General features: G+C 42.9%; 2 protein-coding genes across 12 annotated transcripts in view; one reads left to right on the top strand and one right to left on the bottom strand.

Moving 5' to 3' along the window:
- Nucleotides 1–1,432, top strand: part of PBRM1 (polybromo 1) — a 104,722-nt gene extending 103,290 nt beyond the window's left edge. For all 4 annotated transcript variants that reach the window (XM_083156395.1, XM_083156396.1, XM_083156397.1 and 1 more), the window contains one exon: nucleotides 922–1,432. In XM_083156395.1, the coding sequence (XP_083012521.1) occupies nucleotides 922–1,094 (173 nt within the window). In that variant the 3' untranslated portion in view covers nucleotides 1,095–1,432. The remainder of the gene's footprint in view (nucleotides 1–921) is intronic.
- Nucleotides 1,433–6,442: 5,010 nt separating this feature from the next.
- The window catches only part of DMC1 (DNA meiotic recombinase 1), a 49,186-nt gene continuing 35,381 nt past the window's right edge, over nucleotides 6,443–20,247 (bottom strand). For 5 of the 8 annotated variants that reach the window (XM_083156389.1, XM_083156385.1, XM_083156386.1 and 2 more), the window contains exons 10-14: nucleotides 15,972–16,045; nucleotides 12,803–12,917; nucleotides 12,276–12,336; nucleotides 9,488–9,604; nucleotides 6,447–6,900 (exon numbers count right to left, since the gene is read on the bottom strand). In XM_083156389.1, the coding sequence (XP_083012515.1) occupies nucleotides 6,831–6,900; nucleotides 9,488–9,604; nucleotides 12,276–12,336; nucleotides 12,803–12,917; nucleotides 15,972–16,045 (437 nt within the window). In that variant the 3' untranslated portion in view covers nucleotides 6,447–6,830. Of the gene's footprint in view, nucleotides 6,901–9,487; nucleotides 9,605–12,275; nucleotides 12,337–12,802; nucleotides 12,918–15,971; nucleotides 16,046–20,247 lie in introns of all 8 variants that reach the window. The other 3 variants (XM_083156390.1, XM_083156384.1, XM_083156383.1) reach the window with 3 other exon arrangements.

Below are 20,247 nucleotides of genomic sequence, written 5' to 3'. Positions count from 1 at the left end.
GGGCTAGAGGCTGAAATACTAATATATAAACGTTAGGGGAGCAGGGGACACCCCTTCCTAATGACTTTGGCAATTTAATAAGGAGACGAGAGAAAGCTATTACTGAAGATTCGCGGTGAGGGAACTTCCTAAAGGGCTAAAATAGAGCTCCGGTATTTTCTAGGTTGGATTTAGGCAGGTTAGGGTTAGGCACTGAGGGGGGGAGAGTTAGGCTGTGGGTGGGAGCGGGCGGTAAAGGCTAAACACTAACTGGGAAGGGTTAGGCTGCAGCTAGGGAGGATTATGGGGCGAGAGAGTCTTCTGACTATCGGCATCCTGTCCGCCGGTCAGTGAGGAGTGGTGCTGTAGAGGCTGCTGCAGACAGAGCAGCCCCAACTATAGCATCTTAAGCAGACCAGCAGTAAGAGCTCCAGGAGGTCAGGCCGCGGCACGTGTAGTGGGAGTGTCAGGGGACTGTGCCAATCACCACCAGGAGCTGTAGGGGTGTATGTAGCAGCTGAACCTAGGAGATGACCAGGAGCTGCAGGGGTGTATGTAGCAGCTGAACCTAGGAGATGACCAGGAGCTGCAGGGGGTATGTAGCAGCTGAACCTAGGAGATGACCAGGAGCTGCAGGGGGTATGTAGCAGCTGAACCTAGGAGATGACCAGGAGCTGCAGGGGTGTATGTAGCAGCTGAACCTAGGAGATGACCAGGAGCTGCAGGGGTGTATGTAGCAGCTGAACCTAGGAGATGACCAGGAGCTGCAGGGGTGTATGTAGCAGCTGAACCTAGGAGATTACCAGGAGCTGCAGGGGGTATGTAGCAGCTGAACCTAGGAGATGACCAGGAGCTGCAGGGGGTATGTAGCAGCTGAACGTAGGAGATGATGTGTAATTGTATTTTTTTTTATTTTTTTTTAACTGCCTTTTCTTTATTCAGCTCGAAGACGAGATGCCCATCTGTCCAAAGAACAGGAGAGTCGACTTCCTTCCCACTGGTTAAAGAGCAAAGGGGCCCACTCAACCATGGCCAATGCATTATGGCGTCTTCGAGACCTAATGCTTAGGGACACCTTAAATATCCGCCAGGCGTACAGCCTTGAAAATGTCTAAACTTCCCACCAATGAGTTTTGTGGAACAATTGATGTTTTTAGTGACTGGAGAGAACCAGGCAAATATTTTTTATTGCATTTCTGTACATTGTAAGACCATTTTGATATAAGTATGTTTTTAATAAGCTTATTTTGATTGTGTTGTTTTTTTGTTTAGTTATGTATTAAGATGATGTCAATACAACATTTTTACATCTCTTCGGTTGTGTTTTTGGGGTTTAGCGTCATGGATGCTCATTGGAGGGTGGCAAGTCAGATACACTGTTTTTTATTGTTGTTGTGGATTAGGCTGTACCACACACTGCCATTATTTTAAATTAAATATTTTTGTCACTACACTCTGGTCTAGGTCTTCTCTTTATGCACCTAGGAAAATGTACTCATACTGATTATATACGGACATTATTGCAAGATGTACATATTTCGCTATTCTCCATTGAACATAATCTCCTATTTTATTAATCATTTTATTATTATTATTATTATTATTATTATTAATAAATAAAAGAAGTTAATTTATCACAGGCATTTCCAGCAATCTGTAGACTATGCCTCACCTGTGGTACAGGCTTCCAGATATTGTATAGGTGTCTAGGGAGGAAGGAGGATACAGCAAGTACGAAAGTAAAGATTCTCAGGGAAGCACTGAAGTTTGATCAGCTTAATAACAAGTAACAATAAGCTAATCATCCGCCAGAAGGCTAACCGCCTGTATACAATGACTAATGCAGTATTGGAAGGAAATTAGTCAAAAGAAAAGGAAAAAGTGCTGGCAAAAATGGTTTCCTACTTTAGGAAACCATTCGAAAGTCTGAAAAGATTCTGGATCAGTAAATCTACGACTTTTTATGTAGTAACGGCCACTAATTCGCAAATTTAGAATGCAGAGGCGAGTTGAATAGGGATGGCCTGATATTTCCGCTGTATGGTGATATAGGTGATGATTGAATACCCCTCAGTGGAAAAATTTCTGCTGCAGTACAGGAGGTGCAGATGTAATGCCCAGAGAGAGTTAGATTTGGGTGAGGTGTGTTCAAAATGAAATGTAATTTGCAGTGTTAAAATAAGTAAGTATTTGCCCTGCACAGAAAAATATAATGCACCCAAATCTAAATCCTCTGTACATCAGTCCCCCCCTGCAGTACCACATAGATTTGCTCAGTTGTGTGCTTTTTTGCTTTGCTAACAAACCTGATTAATTAGCTGGAGCAAGAGGAGTCTGTGTGACCTGTAGACTCGTAACATGCGATGAAAATAAGAAGAGGATTGGTCTGCAAAGAGGACTTGCTGATAACTCTGTATCAGCTTAACAGTCAATGCAGGGGATTCACAGTATGAAGTTCATAAGTTCATACTCTGCACTTTTAACAGACCACGTATTAGAAAATGAAATAGGTGTATATTAATCCACAACTCCCACCTCACCAGTAATCCTATGCAATCTTTTAGTTTACTAAATAGAATACCAGCATCACAGCATGAGTATGTATTGATGCAATTCTCCACCTATCAATCTGCATTATTTCTACTTACGTTAGCCAATTGGATGTATGGCCTTACTTAAATTGTAAAGGCAACACGTAGTGTAACAGAGAGAACGTTGCTATTGGCGCTTTTTTAATAAAAAGATGTAAGCTTGTATACCATCATAAGAGACCGCGCTTCTCTGCAAGTCCCTACATTAGCTTAACATGCTATTAAATAGCAGGTAAATGCCATCACCTCTCAGGTGCAGAGGATGCCATACAGACAGGACCATATATATATATATATATATTATATAATAAATCTGGTTTTATCTTTGATTTGGGAGGAAAATTACTGTTTTGTAGCCCCCCCCCCCCCCCCATCCTTTTTAAGGGTCTGAAAGTAAATTAACAAATACATCTCAATTTATTTAAAAAAAAAAATGCAGTTTCTTATATAGCGCAGCATATTCCGTTGCACTTTTACAAGCGGTTTCATGGACCGGTCTCTGACATTTTAGCTGACCGCAGCTCAAACTGGAAAACTGAGCAGCTTTCAGCTCTAAATTGCTCAGTGGGTACATTTTAGAAGTGAGAGATGTTGCCCATAACAACCAATCCTCTAGGAGGTGCTAGATAAATGATAAGTGGAATCTGATTGGTTGCTATGGACACTACTCTAGCAACTTTTCCCCTGAGAGTTGGAACAGTATCATTCACACTTAAAAAGCAAACTTTTCTGTTCCAAGCTCCCCTGCTGGCACTGCCCTGGACAAAAAAACATAACATATATTAATATGTGGTTTTAAAGTGCCTTTGCCATTTTGGATAAAAGAACATACAATGTTGCTGCAATGGCTGCACAGTCATTGTAGTAATTCTATGCAGCACCAGGCTGTGTATGATCACACCCTCAGTCTTGCAATGTGATACTTAAGAAACAGGAGTGAGTGCACACACCTGATACATGCCACACTGTGGCAACATTCTAATAAGACACTTCTGTAGTACACATTAGAAGGATTTAGCCTTGTTACTGTTCTTTTGATGAGTGTGTAGGTACCTTTCAGAACTGACATGATAATACAGGTAATTCATCACTATGCCTTCTACACGCAGGGGAGCCGAGAGAGGGGGGGAGCGGGTACTAATTACCCGGGCCCACGCTTGCTGAAGGGGCCCCGCAGGGGCCCTGGTCTGACCCCTCCCTTCCCCCTCCATCCCTCCCGGGTAGCAACAGTAGCACACACTTCTACAGCATGTGCTGTGCTGACAGCAGGCTCAGCATGAGTGTCTCATTGACAGCGTGAGAGGTCATGCTGAGCCTGCTGTCAGCACAGCACATGCTGTAGGTGTGTGCTGCTTCTGAGATTACAGTTTTTAGAGTTTTCTTTCACCCTATTCTAAACATTTTGGGGGCGTGGCCTAAGTGTGGGAGGTTCCCACAACACACACACTTAGGCCACGCCCCCAAAATTTTACCGGGGCCTGGCATTCCTCTCGGCTGCCCTGTCTACACGTAATAGAACATGCAACATGCTCCTGCAACAAAAGTGTAATTACCGTATGTGTGCATATGATTGATGACCTGCTTCCAGACCACACACACACACACACACATGCGGTGGTGCTGCATCCACTGAATCCAACTGAGCAGGACAACTGGATCGTGGCACTGGCCATCAAAATCACATTGGGAAATATTCTGTTCACTCTTAGATGGACAAAACTGTGTGCACTGCAGGTGGGGATGATGTAACATGTGCGGAGAGAGTTAAGGCCCCCAAACACAAAGCGTTTTGGGCCCGATTTTACCCGATTCTGGAGGAATCGGGTGAAACAGCCCAAATTGCGTAGTGTATGGCATCTGATCCGATGTGCTGTACCGTGCGCATCAGATCCGGAGGTTAGGCGGTCTGCACATAACATAAATCTTATCTGCAGCAGTCAGTGCGGCAGGGAGCGAGGACCGGGGGAGCTGCAGGCGGGGTAGCGGCAGGGTCCGTGGTAGAGGCAGGCAGGGACCAGAGAGCAGAGTCCGAGGGATCGCTGAGTGGCGGGAGAATATAAAAAATCCTATTCAAAAGACTAGGGGGACGCTAGAGACTAGAGGACTTTGCTCTCTGGTCCCCGCTCACCCTTGCCTCTACCACAGACCCTGCCGCTTTCTCTCTCCTGCTGCTATCCTGGACCCTGCTGCTACCCCACCTGCAGCTCCCCCGGACCCTGCTCTCCGGTCTCCGCCTGCCTCTACCACGGACCTTGCTCTCCTCTCTCTACCCCGCCTGCAGCTCCCCCGGGTTTACATGTGATAAATTGCATCCGCTTTACCACATGTAAAAAATGGCACATCAAGGGCCAAATGTAATAGGGTGTGAGAATCAGAAAGTGAGATTTGGGGAGAGTTTTCAAATTTTTATTTATTTTTTTAAGTGTCAATCAATCATTTGTATGGCAAAATCAACTTGTTTTTTCCAGTGTAAATGATTGCCATTTAAAAAAAAAAAAAAGGGAAAACTCTCCCAAAATCTCTCACTTTCTGATTCTCACACCCTATTACATTTGGCTCCAAGTGCCAAATCTTATCAAGCTCTCGGCAGACCTACTTGGAAGGAAGGAGACTTTTTGGATTCACACAATGGGGTTATTCTGGTTCACTTGCAAAGGTAAATTCACTCTTACATGGACAAAACTATGGGCCTTATTCTAGTTAACTCACATAAATGTAACTCTCTCTGCACATCTTACATCTGCCCCACCTGCAGTGCACATAGGGCCTAATTCTATTTCACTCTTTCTGACAAAATCCTTCTTAGATGGACAAAACCATGTGCACTGCAGGTGGGGCAGATGTTACTTGTGCAGGGAGAACTAGATTTGGGTGGGGTTTTACGTCAAAGTGAGATCTATATTGCAGTCTAAATATAAAGCAGCCAGTATTTACCCTGCACAGAAACAAAATAACTCGCCCAAATCTAATTCTCGCTGCACATTTTAAATCTGCCCCACCTGCAGTGCACATGGTTTTGTCCATTTAAGAAGGATTTTGTCAGAGTGAACAAAATAACCCCCTATATTACCCGGAAACACAACTATTGTTCCTAGCCCTCCACATACAATAAATTAGGTGATTGGCTAAATCCGTGACCCAACGATATGCTAATGATATGTGTAAACAAATATAATCTTAAATAATTCTCTGCATTTTTCATATTACATTGTGATTTAACCAATGAATGGTAGTTATGGTTATTAGATTATTCTTTGCCTCCTACTCAGATGGTATTTTAATATAGATATCTATAGATTGGTAGATCTAATTAGATTCTGATTGGTCACATGACCCATGTATCTAGGGTATATAAAGCCAGACGTGCTCATGCACTGAATATCCTTTGATAAAGCTACCAGGAGTAGTGAAACGCGTAAGGTAGCTGTTGCTCCTCCCAACCAAGGACTACTGGATTGCATACCAGATCATTTCCATCTGAACCCCCTTTCCATCTTCCATTTCCGATATAAAAATCAAAACCACCATGGTACCAGGAGGTTGAGGACACTATTCCGCTTCATACAATCAGCGGTAGGAGTTGGTAATTTATGCCATCTTGGGCCACTCTTTGCAAGAACTACCTTCCATCCTGTTCTCCCTCTGGACCGATACTATGGGGACTCCTAATGTTTCCAATGGGACTTCTAAAAATCGGGACTCTCTGGGTTACTTCCGAAAAACCGTGTGGTTGGTGAGGACTTTGAGCAAAATTCTTAATTTCACTTAAACATATAGCACAACATCGATGTTTTTAATACTGGCTTAGCATGTTTTTTTATGCAATAATAAATCATTGTAATAGACGTACCAATCTGTTTTATTTATTTTTATTAGTAGCGCTGCTCAGCTTTTTCTTGTGTATGATGTCATGAATCCCACCTAGACGTCTTCTATTTAAATAATCTTCCAGCAGGAAGAAGAACAATTCAAAATGCATGTTACTGCTAAGTCACCAGGAGGACAAGGAAATAAGATTCAGAATTTTGGTGATAGTTTTAGCTTTAATAAATGCTGATGGCTTCATTCTATGTTTATATCTAAAACACATACTTGGAAACGAATGCAAGTACATTAAACCAAACATTGGTTATAATTTAAAATGAAACATGGAAACTTAGAAAATAAACAATTGAACCATTCATGCTGTAAATATGTGGTCATCCATTTAATAATGTCTCTACTGTGGGGTGACCTCATGCGGGATGTCTTTCTCTGATGTCACTCTTTTGCATCGCTGATACCACCAGCTGTGATTGCGAATGTGGCTTCATTTTCTGGCATCTCAGGACTGTCAATGAACGACAGTAAATGTTAAGTAATATAGAAAATATGTGTCATGATTTTTTTTAGAAATAATTAAATGCAAGATTAAATTACATTTTATTTATCTGTTCTAAACAATGTTCAAAACATATTTAATGTTTATAAGAAACCTGGATTAAAAGACTTACAGCAGGGATGAAGGAACCTTTGTCCCTCCAGCTGTTGTGGATCTGCACATCCCAGCATGCCTTGCAACAGTTTTAGCATGGCCAAATAGCAAAACTGTAGTAGGGCATGCTGGGATGTGTCGTCCAACAACAGCTGCCGAGCCAAAGGTTCCCCATCCCTGATCTACAGTGTCTAGATAGACAATGAATAGATTGCGACCAAAAGTTCAACATTGACAAAAGGTTGACACAAGGAAGAGGTTGACATGTAAATGGTCAAAACATGAAAAGGTCGACATGAGTTATTCACATTTTTTTATGTCAGTTTTGACACCTGAGCATGTGGCTCCCCAATTAGTGTAGCATGTACCCTGGCATGGATCGCTTTGCTCGCCATGCTTCAGACGAGCCTCACTTGGCTGTCGATGATTTAGATAATGAGTACACATGGATCATAAAGCATAAAAAAGTCCCCAAAATATTTTTTCGTACAAAAGCATCGATATGTTGGCCGATATCGCATCCAATATATCAGGCGCTGTGAAACTAAACAAGTACCTATTTTTTCAATATCATGAAAAACGCATTTGGATGTTTTGCTGGAGCCAACCTTTTGTCAACGTCGACCATCTTCTTGTCAACATTTTGGTCTCTAACTATTGACTGTCTATCTATACACTGTAGATCTATCAACCAGATACCGAATAAAGCCAGCAGGTCCTAATAACTAGTTGCAGCAGTGCAGGATCACCAGCGGTGGTTTCCGATAATGTGTGGGACCACCTCAGTGGAATCCCAGTGCTGACTTCAGGACCTGCCAGCTTGAGTTGTGGTTGTCTCACTCAAACATTGAACACGCGTCTTCATATATTTGGGAGAAACAGTATCAGCGCACATAACATGCAGATAGGAACAGATAGGAAGCAGCACAGAGAGGACTGAGGCTGAAACTATAGGAACAAGTAGGAGTGCTGTAAGAACTGTAAGCACTAGAACAAAAGAGGCCAGGAATCTACAATCTTCTATGGAAGAGACCTTCTGGCAAGAATGATCAGAAGTTGATAGTTTAAATGAGGAAGACAATAACCTGCAGCACTCACAGAGAGAAGGGGAATCACCCGGCCAGGGAAATAAGACAATCTTTTCAGGACAAAAATGGAGGTGGAATATCTCGTTTAGGAAGAGTTTTTATAGAATGATCATAGAGGGAAGCACTTTGAAAGGGGTGAAGCGAAACATCTTGGAGACGTGATTTACAACTATCCAGAGGGTGTTGTAATTCTTGGATGCTGGTGAATCGGTAACAAAATCTATTGCATTATGTGACCAAAGGTATTGGAAGTAAAGAACCTCGTGGAGCTTGGCATGGATGATGGAACCTAGTGTTGGGCACACTGTTTTTTTTGGATCTATGAGAAATAAGTACAATGCGCCCAATTACGCAGCTTCCTGCTGAGTTTCGGTACAACAAAGTATTTTGTTGGGGAGCAGTGGCAGACACTGAGGTTGTAATCTCTACAAGACAATTGGGATTGATGATCTTTGAAACTGTTCATAGAACGGGAAAGGGCATCTGCTTTATAGTTTCTATGGCCTAGGAAAAAAGTAATCTGCAGATTAAAACAAGAGAGCACTGAATATGGTTCTGAGCCGTTTAGACAGGTTCTTGTGACCAGAGTAGATGGCTGCAGTAAAACTAGAACCTTAAAAAATGTACATCCACTCCTGGAGAGCTTAGTGCATTGCCAAAAGTTCTTTGTCCCCAGTGCTATAATGTTTTTCAGCAGGAAGGCACACACGGTGCAATATATTACTCAGGGTCTCGTTTTCATCAGCGACCAGAGATGGATGCTGATTAAACAGAGACTCCTGCTGGGGGAAAACAGCTGATCGCAGAAGCATGCTCCTCCCACCAGCGGCCGCCCCTGGGCTGGTCGCAGGAGCATGTTCCCAGCGACAGTCGCCCCGTACACACGGGGATATGGTAATTCGACAATGACACTGGTGCCGGGGGCCGGCAGCTTAGAAATCATTTGCTGGTCGGCGGCAACCATCGAATGATTTCCTCCCTGCACACAAGCTGTGAATAGATGTTTATGCTAAACATCCATTCACACGTGTGCGAGGGAACTTGGCTATAAGGGGGGCCGGCTTTTGTGCAGGCATGGTTTAAAGCACATGCAAAGCTGCGAATTTCTCAGCTTTGCGTATGAATTAGAATGACCTTCATGACTGAATAAGCTGTGTTGATGTTCCCAAATGTATATCGTTTTCATTTATATACAGATCAGTATTGTAACATCATGTGTGCAACATACAGTATGTTATATCTTGGAAAAGTAAATCAGTATTGCTGACAAGTGTTTAAGGAAGATAAAGAATGAAAATATGCCACTCAGCACATTCATTTATGCATGAGTAAATGTGTGTGACTTAGGAAGTTACCTGTCATATATTTTAGCAATACGGAGCTCGCCTCTTCCTTTTCTTAAGCTGATTCTCGTTGTGGAAGCATGCGCGAGTATATGACCTCCGATGGGCTTTTTAGGGTCTGCCTGAAATCTAGAACAAAACTAAATGGTTTCTGAATATCTATAGGGTTTTTTTTTGCCATCAATTCATTAAGGCAACATCTTCCTGTGATACATAATAAGTCATGTATATATACAGAATAAGATAACAATTGCCTAATTTTAACATTAAATCAAAACAAAAGACCTGTAAAATGTATACGATATGCCGCACCACCAATATCATTATTGATATTGTTAGTAGGGATGCCAATCCCGGGATCGGCGGGATCCCGGGATTTAGGGCATTTTTTACCAGGATTTCAATCCCGGGATTGGAGGCTCCAATCCCGGGATTACGGGATCGAAATGCGCATGCGCATTTGATCCCTTTCTCCCGTGTAGCACTTAGCGGGCCGGGGAGGAGGCTGGTAACTCTGAGTCCGGGCAGACGGCGTGGGAACACTGTGTGGTTGTGCAGCGTGACCTTTAACATCACGCTGCGCTGCCTGGCAACAAAGTTGTGTGGCTGCGCAGCGTGATGTGACTGATCACATCATGCTGAGCAGCCACACACTGTTTCCCACGCCGCCGCGTCTGCACGGATACCGAGTTACCCACCTCCTCCCTGGCCAGCCGAGTCACCTCGCCTCCTCTACTGCACATCTCCTCCACTGCATGCTGCCACACAGCTCCTCCACAGCATGCCACCACACAGCTCTTCCACCGCATGGTAAGAGATGATATATTCGTCATTGGGCATATCAGGAGGCCGATCCTGGGATCCCAGGAATCTCGGGATTGACAGTTTTTTAATCCCGGGATTGAAAAAACGGTCCGGGATTGGACTCCCTAATTGGTAGTGTCGCGAAACGCACAATCCATGGGTTAAACACTGAACGATATTGTTAACAATATCATTTAGTGATGCCACCAGGACCCCCACCAAGCATGGGGTTATCGTTAACGATCTGTGGGGGGGGCGCATCATTATCGATATAGAAGGTACACGCTGAACGATATGCACAATTATATTGTTATTGTACATATCATACAGTGTGTAGGAATCATACAGTGTGTACGGGGCATAATATTCGATACAAATGATACCTCTTCATAAAATATTTGACTGTTTTCTAAACATTACAATATTCAATATTAGAAGGCCTGGCAATACACAAAGCATGTTTATATGTGTGTTGATCAAATATATAATATTAATTTCCCAAGAGTCTCCTTTTTTTATTTCATATTTATCTATATTTTATGTATTTTGGGTGAGATGCAGCAACAAATAAAAGTGGTCAAACTAATCGATAAATTCCGTGGCTTGGATGTAGTAATCAATATTATCTTTAGATTAGCATTTCCGTATAGAGGTGTATGGGCTTCTATCTTGCCTTCCCATTGTGATAGATCCAAATGGATCCCTCCCTCTCCACTTTGGCGCGCACATCACTTGACGCATGTGTAGATAGGACTCAAGGTCCTGTCCTTGCAAAATACAGCTCTTACCATAAAACCTGTAAGTTGATAAAATCTTCATGCATATGGCGAGTGGCAGGATGTATCGCAGGCAAAACGCGATGCTTGCGGGACGCCCCTTTATCTTAATCTATTATGGTTAATTAATTGGAAACATGGAAACTGGACATCCTAAAGGCCCCAGTACACTAGGGCAACTTCTCTGAGCTGAGAAGTTGCCCGCAAAAACCCCTTGAGCCTTTTCCCGGGCAGCAGAATCACATGTAGTATATTGTGTGCGGTCCTTTCGCATATGATATATTGCATAAAATCCCAGCAAAGCCTGCCCAGCTTCTATGCGATCAAACAGATCGCTTCTGCAGCCAGTGCGACTTGCAGGCTTCGGTGTGATACGCACCATGCATCGCATCGGACCGGCAGTCAATCCTATGCGATTTGGACGTTTTTTATACTATTGATCACCGCAATCGCATGAAAACAGCCCAAATCGCAAGTGAATCCCCTAGTGTATGGGCACCTTAAAGGACATGTAATAAAAGCTTTTGAATCTGGCATCGTTTAGGATGATTAGTACAAACTACACAGGCCTAGAACTGCCTAGGCTCACCACACTGGCAGATTACTGTATATATATTTGGTCAGAGACATCTGCAGTAGCAAATAGCAAAACTTTCTATTGGTCCCTGCCATCATAACCATTGAGAGTGTGTATATCCTCATCAGAGGCAGATTTTCCACAAAGCAACCTTGGAACCTGCCTAAAGCAGAGCAGGACCAAAGGGACCCCATAAAGATATCCTGGCCATCATATATATGCCCATAGGAGCATTGCACGACTCATTACATCACATGGACCTCATGACATCACATGGACCCTGCCCACACTATCAAAGTTACTTTGATGTTTTTTGATAGAATAAAAAAATATCTGGACACACAAAAAATCCCATCCATTGTATGTGAGCAGACTTTAGATGTGACACAGGTAGGAAGCCTACTTCCAAAAGACCTAGAGTTTGATACAGATGTGTACGCATTGCTCATGTTCACGGTGATGAACATTTATCGGTAGACTGTGCATGTGCCAAGGTGCTCTACCTATAGATTGTGAGCTTGCGAGCAGGGCCCTCATACCTTTCACTGTCTGTAAATACACAGTTTGTTTTATCACTGTCTCCTATTGTGAAGCGCAAAGGAATATGCTGCGCTAAATAAGATAACTTATCAATATAACTTACGTCATTGTTGCTCCTGGATCAGCAGTCATTTGATTTGTTATAAATACAGCAACATTATATTCTAGAGATGAAAGAAAGGAAAATGTTGCTCTGTTCTAATAAAGATAAAAAAAACTATTAAAGTGTTCACAAAAACAAAAAAAAAAAAAAAAAACTCAGAAACAAAATAAATTCTCAGATTCTGTGATTTTCCCACGGCGGTTCTCCAATCCACCATATTTGGGAGTTGAGGCAATTGGACGCGCTCTTGTGTTCAGGCACTGTGTTCATGTGTGTACAGGTGCTCGGGTATTTGGGCACTTGCGTATTTGGATGTTGGAGCGCTCATGCGCGTTTGCGAGCTCGACTGTTCAAGCGCTCTGGTGTTCGGGCACTCGGGTATTGGGGTCGCTCTGGCGTGTTAAGGCACTCGAGTGTTCGCTCCCAGGTGATTGGCATTCCTGTATTTTAGGTTAGTTGTATGCTCATATTACACACTGAACATCGCTTGCCTTGTATCATTAACAATAATAATTAAATTATCTGACCTTCTGAAATTTTCTGAAGCCTGGACAGCATTTGAGCTAGTTTCTGCTGCCTTTCAGCCAATTCTCCTCGGCCACTAAAATCCACCCGGAAGAGAGCCATGATCGAATCAATAATCTGAGGAGATCAGAAAGAAATCCCATATACCTTATGCTATGCACAAATGTTGCTCTGACATTTTCAATCACACTGTTACACAAATGTCATATAGAATAATCAAATGTATAGCACTAAATAGTTTTTGCATCCTTTCTTACTTTTGAAAACTAGAATAAAGGAGATCATAGTAGGATGCACCGTGCAAGAGAGGCGTGTCACATTTTGCATAAAGGGTGTGTCTATATCCATATATGGGTGTATATATGCTTAAACTCTTGTTATTGAGATATTTCTATATAACATTAGTAACAATATATTTTGTGCAGTTTTGCAAGTGCAATAAACACAAATATATTTTATTTGTGCATAAAACAAGGTTTCAAAACATGAAACAAAGTTTGTGTACTATCTCAGGCACTGAATTTAAATGCCAAGCAATCATTGTCTTGCACATATATAGTGCCAGTTACATAGGATTCAGTATGAAATCCCGGCGGTCGGGATCCCGGCGTTCAAAATCCCGACCGCCGAAATCCCGACATGGTGGGGACGTGGATCGCCCCCCCTTGCGGGCCCGCTACGCTCGGCACGCTAATGTATTCTCCCTCCAGGGGTGTCGTGGACACCCACGGAGGGAGAAAGTGTCGGGATTTCGGATTCTGAACGCCGGGATACTCAACCTGTATTGATACTAACATTCATGACTGCAATATGGGGTTTCTTCTTTACAACTACTGTATATATTTGCTTTGATATTTCTTTTCTTCTCACTCAGCACAATCAGTAGCGGACACAGGGGGGGTTTCTGAGTACCCAGAAACCCCCCCAGGAGTCCAAGGGCCCTAGGCTGAAAGCTGAGGGTCTCCTCTTTCCATCGGTATAAGAATTTTAAAAATCGGCCCTAGGGAACCGGAGATATCTGACTTCAAAGCAGTGGTCCCCATCCAAGCCTGTTAATTGCTTTCCCAGTCAGATATTTTAGGTTCTGTCTGACTTAGAGTTTTGCTGAGGGTATATTCCAAAAGCTGGGACTCTCCCTCTTTGATGGACACTAGAAGCTTGTCTCTACTGTTCCCAGAACCAAAGAGATCAGCCTTCCAGCAGCTGGTTACTGCTCCAGCTCCACACACCTGGTAAGTAGTTTTATATACTCGTTGGCAGATTGCTCTGCCTCCTGAACTCTGATCCCCTAGTCCCCAATACCATTTGGTAGGTGGGATTCTCTAGTTTTTAATTCCATTAAAATCTAAGAAATCTATTTCTGAGAACTGGAGATATCTGCAGTCAAGCAAGCTGTCCTCCCACCAGAAAATTATGAATAATAAGCCCACTCCACTATACACCCCTCCTCTGCTTATTAAACATCCTCTACCACCCTGAAAGTTATGTATCAGGGCCCCTTCATTCAGCCCAATGTCCCCTTCTCTCACCCCATCACCCCCCATCTGTGCAGTAAAGGTGTAATTAGTGGAAATCACTGATCCAAGCCCTACATGCTGAGCGGTTGATATAATACCCCCTACCACCTGGGGGACATCCCCCGTTGGAGGATCGGTAGGTGCCCCAATACATTGCTATGCCCAGGGGTCTACACTGCTGTTGACGCCCCTGTATATATATATATATATATATATATATATATATATATATATGTGTGTGTGTGTGTGTGTGTGTGTGTGTGTATGTATGTATGTATGTATGTATGTATGTATGTATGTATATATATATATATATATATATATATATATATATATATATTATTTATATACATTTGGTCCATCTATAATACTCGAACTGACCCGGCATATACTGTGTCACCTGTCCATCTCCGTGCTTTGCTCCGCCCCTCTGGAAACCCCCTTCTGAAAATCCTGCGTTTGCCACTGACAATATATACGATTATTGTGATGCCTATGTAATATATTCAAAATGCAATTTGACCTTGTGTAAATAGATTCCTAAGCATATAAGTATGTTTTCAGTGTATTAGATGTTATTGTATTGGGAACACTGACTGTCTGCATCTTGTAGGCACTACATATATTTATTGGATGCACTGTTTTTCATAACATTATAGCATTAGCCAAATCATTAAGGACACCAGATACTCTAATCAAACAAATGTGTAACTACAAAAAGATTACATTAAAAAAATCTTACCCCCAGAGGTGCGTACACACTAGATATATTAAATGATAAAGACCATTATTAACAATATTTTTGTGCATATCATCTAGTATGCACAACCTGTATTGTTCACTATGCGCCCTCCCATGGGCTATTAGCAATGTCCTCCGTCTTCTATACATGCAAGGATGATGGAGAATATCGCTAGAAAGAGTCATGCTGCAGAATGCAGTCTGGCCCCCGCTCCCCCCTGCTATCGCTCATTGTGCCTGACTTCAGCAAGAGAGAGTGTGTACTTGCCAATGCCGGCTTCCCCACCGAGTACAGTTGTTCCCGATTTTGCGCTGGTACACATTGTTTAATATGCACCCAGCATAAGTCACAACTCACTAGCAGAGCATCAGCAGCATGCTATAGATAAGTGTGGATTAGGCGATAGGCCTAATTCAGCATGAATCGCTAGTTAGAAAAAAAGCAGCTGCCTGCATTAAAAAAAAGTCGCCGCCCAGACAGAACCAGGCTGAAAGTGTTCATTGCTGACTTCAGAGGCCCACACAAAAACGCTTGGGCATGCTTGAGTTTTTACATACATACCAAGTAAACCACATGTTTCCTCTCCTAAACGCCAGCATCCTGTCAATCAAACTGTGGCTACTCTGGGACTTCTATGCATACAAATATTTACTTGATAATTGCTGCTGCGCAAGCACAATGCAAATACTGTGCATGTGCAATCTTTTGATAATAGACCAGATTGCGAATTATCTGATCTTCAGAATCATCTGCTGAATTAGGCCCAATGTCTAAGACTAGTTATTTTATTTTCTACAACAGTTTTATTGTTTTTATTTATTATCCATAGGTAGTTATGTGCTTAGTTCATTTATGTAAAAAGTGCTTCATGTTTGTCTATAAATATTTTCACAATAGTGGATTACAATTTACCAAGAGTTTAAATACACCAGCTTCTTCATGAAATTTTGCTGCCACATAATCCAAGAGCTCCATCTGGTGTTCACCTGCAGAAAAGAAAAATGTTGAGTTAATGTACTTCATTTCTCAAGCATCTTCTGCCTATGGCGACTCAGTACCTCATGATTCTAGGGCCCTTCGCACAGGGTAGGGCTGGTCCAGGGGAAAACTACTCCCAAGACTAGTGCCTCAGGAGCTTCTTGTGAAGCAGTTAGACAATAGTCTTGCCACTCTGAATGGCAATCAGCATGATGATTGGTGGATGGCTAAAGCTGTCCATCAGTCAGAGTCATGACAGCCCTTCACTATATATAAACAGGTGGAGAGACTGTGCAGACCTGCAGGAGGAGTAAGTTATGATTTATATTTTCTTTATTTATACCTGTGAATGGGTGCATTGCTATGACCAGGGCCTACAATGCTGTTAATGTGGCCAGTGGCGTAACTAGGTTTTGGGCGCCCCTCCCCCGCCGTTAAAGGGAGGGTGCCCGCCCTGCCGCACCAACCCCTGCCCCGCCGCCCATGCAAACCCCCCCATCCCCCCGCAGTCTTACCTACGTTCAGTACGCGCTGGTCCCGGCTCCCTTCTTCTGCTATGAGGGCCACCACAAAATGTCCGCCCCCATACAGCAGACAGTTTCAGAGAACTGTCTGCTAAATGGGGGCGGACATTTTGTGGTGGCCCTCATAGCAGAAGAAGGGAGCCGGGACCAGCGCATACTGAAGACAGGTAAAGACTGCGGGGGATGGCGGCGGGGTGTAACTATAGCACTGCAGTGCTATAGTTACGCCCCTGAATGTGGCCCTGCTGATTATACATTAATCAGTTGTTAAATGCACATAAAGGGGGGCTATTCAATCTCTGTAGAAATCATGGTTTTGTTGAGATCCTCTTATTTTTCGACAGAAAAAGTACATAGGGGGTTATTCTTTTTGGTGCGGTGGGACCGTACGCGGTCGCATTGGGTTTGTTTTTCATCTGCGCATGCGTAGCTTTCGCAATGCGCATGTGCGGCGACCTCACACCGCTCACGGACGGGTCTCTCCGTGCAAAAAAACCTGTCCGCAAGAGCATGGTCATTGTGGGCGGCATGTGGGCGTTTTTTATGGGAGGGGCCGGAATAATGAGGAAAACATGGGCGTACACGGGGGTGTGCACACAAAATGCACAGTGCCACAACCGCCTCGATCGGCGAACGCGCCGTGCATTTTGGCACAAAAACAGGCGGACGCCAAAGAGTGCTCATGAGCACCCCAGGAGATACCGCATAAGAGCGGACGCCTGGGTCTGCTAATTAATGCTGATTACTACTCAAACACATACACCTGAATGTAATAAGCAATGCTGCAGCCTATTAAGTGAAAACCATGATTTCACTACCTGCAAGCCACACACAGCCCACATACAGATTGGAAGCTTATCTTTCTACACTTCAACATGTAAAGGTTTGTTTAATTTTAGGTAAGATTCATTCTAAGACCTGCTTATATATGGCAAGGTAGTTATTTTATAACCATCTACACCCATTCAGAAAGTGTTTTTATATACTTTAAAAAGCAGGACACTTAATTCACAGAAGTCGACATGTGTCAACTTTTTCACTGTTAAACAAACATATTAGTTTTTTATTAGGAAAAAGACACATAAACCACATCTAAGAGCAACAAGGATGTTTTTGGACTCAATTTCTACTTGCACTGTGGCGTACGCTCAGACATACGGAAGGTGTCGGTGGGAAAACGGACGAGATCCGTCCGTGCACTGTGGCGTACGCTCTGATGTACGCCAGGTATCGGTGGCTAAGAGGGAGATCCGTCCGTGCACTGTGGCGTATGCTCTGATGTACGCCAGGTATCGGTGGCTAAGAGGGAGATCTGTCCGTGCACGGTGGCGTACGCTCAAGTGAACGCCACTCCCCATTGTCGGTGTTTGTGACCGTCCATGTGCGGCTCTTCTGTGGGCGGACTTACGCTCACCGTGATTGTACGGGAAACGCACGGTGTGACGGACCGTACGCATGTTTCACCGATCCGAACAGAATAAGGCCCATAGTCTTATAGCTTACAACTATTCAATCCTTTTTTTCCCCGTCTGTCGACTCTGCCTCGACAGGTTTAGTATTTCAATTCTCTGGACTGTAGTTACTTCTTACTTTCTACTTTTTTTACTATTTTGTCGAGTTGGAGTTTAGAAAAATGTCATGAACCTATTCAATGTGAAGTTGTGAAATTGGTTTTGAGAGTTTTTAGTCATGATTATGACAAATTGAACTAGACTATTTTTTCTCCAAAGAATATTCTAAAATGGCTTTACATATTTGTTAGTACACCTTGGAAAAGCCAGTACTTGTTTAGTTTCACAGCAACACTTCCCAGCTAATCGCTTCGTATGCAAATCGCAGGCAAATTGTATACAAATATTGCACAGGATTTGCATACAATTTGCAAATGATTCGATCAGCGATGCGATTTAGCACACCCCCACTATCCACGTCAGCCCAAAGCGTGGCGAGCGGATGCGGTAAGTGTCATCCGGACTTGTTGATACCCCCACTATCCATGTCAGCGTGGAGTTGATTTTATAAAGTGTGGCGAGCGGACATGGGTTACTTGAGGTGTATTCCGCGGCCCCCGCCACGCTTTGGGCTCGTTTTAAGTGGACCCTCGCAGGGCTCGCCACGCTTTGGGTACGGTGGCTCTCTGCGCTCGCCACACTTTATAAAATAAACTCCACGCCGATGTGGATAGTGGGGGGTATGAACAGGTCAGGAGTAAGCATACTGCATCCCCTCGCGGGGCACACTGCGCTCACCACGCTTCGGGCTGACGTGGATAGTGGGGGTGTGTTAAATCACATTGCAGATCGAATTGTATGCAAATTGTATGCAAATCATATGCAAATACCACATGCGATTTGCATATGATTTACATACGACCTGCTGGGAATTGCCACCGTGAAACTAAACAAGTACAGAGAAGACAATAAATATTTGGCTTATATTGATATTCCAAATAAATTGCCTTCTTAAATCAGTATCACACATGAATTTAACCCCTTCCTGACAGAGCCAGTTTTTGCGTTCCTGACAGAGCCCTTTTTTTCAAATCTGACATGTCTCACTTAAGTGGGGATAACTTTTTTTTGCTTTTACTTATCCCAGTGATTTTGAGATTGTTTTTTCGTGACACATTGTACTTCAAATTAGTGGTAAATTTGGGTCGATACAGTCTGTGTTTTTTTGTGAAAAATACCAAAATATCGTGAAAAAATGGAAAATTTAGCGATTTGCAAAATGTTAAATTTTCTGCTTGTGAGACAAATAATCTTACCACTCAAAATAGTGAATAACTAACATAGACCATATGTCTACTTTATGTTGACATCATTATTTCAACTTTCTTTTAATTTTTTGGGACACTAGGAGGCTTACAATATGAATAGCAAATTCTCAAATTTTCAAGAAAATTTCAAACACTGATTTTTTTAGGGACCAGTTCAGTTCTGATGTGACTTTGAGGGACTTGTATGTGAGACACCCCCATAAATGATGCCATTTCAAAAACTGCACCCCTCACAGTATTCAAAACAGCATTTTGGAAGTTTGTTAACCCTTTAGGTGTTTCACAGGAATTAAAACAAAGTGTAGGTGAAATTTCAAAATTTCTTTTTTTTTGCAGATTTGCAATTTTAATACATTTTTCTAAGGAACACAGTACATTTTACTAGAGAAATGTGACTAAAAATTGATTCCCCCAATTCTTTTGTTTTCATAAATATCCTATATGTGGCCCTAGTGTGCACGGTGACCAAACCACAGGCTTCATAATAGAAGGAGCACCTACTTGATTTTGGAGCCTCCTTTTTATGAGATTATTTTTTAGGCACCATGTAGGTTTCTAGGCACCATAAGATGCTAAAAGTTAGGAACCCCCCCACAAGTGACCCCATTTTGCAAACTACACCCCTCAGGGAATTCATCTAGGGGTATAGTGTACATTTCAAACCCCCAGGGGTTTCACCAATTTTGATACAACTGGGCTGTGAAAATGAAAAAATTTAATTTTTTATTTTCAAAGCTCAGTTGTATCAAAATTGGTTAAACCCCTGGGGGTTTGAAATGTACACTATACCCCCTGATGAATTCCCTGAAGGGTGTAGTTTGCAAAATGGGGTCACTTGTGGGGGGGTTCCACTGTATAGGTGCTTCAGGGGTCATTGAACCAGAATCTGTGCTGCAAAATCCCAAAA

The sequence above is a fragment of the Crinia signifera genome, chromosome 8, assembly GCF_055691185.1.
Source record: "Crinia signifera chromosome 8, ASM5569118v1, whole genome shotgun sequence".
Lineage (NCBI taxonomy): Eukaryota > Metazoa > Chordata > Amphibia > Anura > Myobatrachidae > Crinia > Crinia signifera.
Note: the sequence above shows the minus strand (reverse complement) of the source record. Positions and strands in the feature narration are given on the sequence as shown.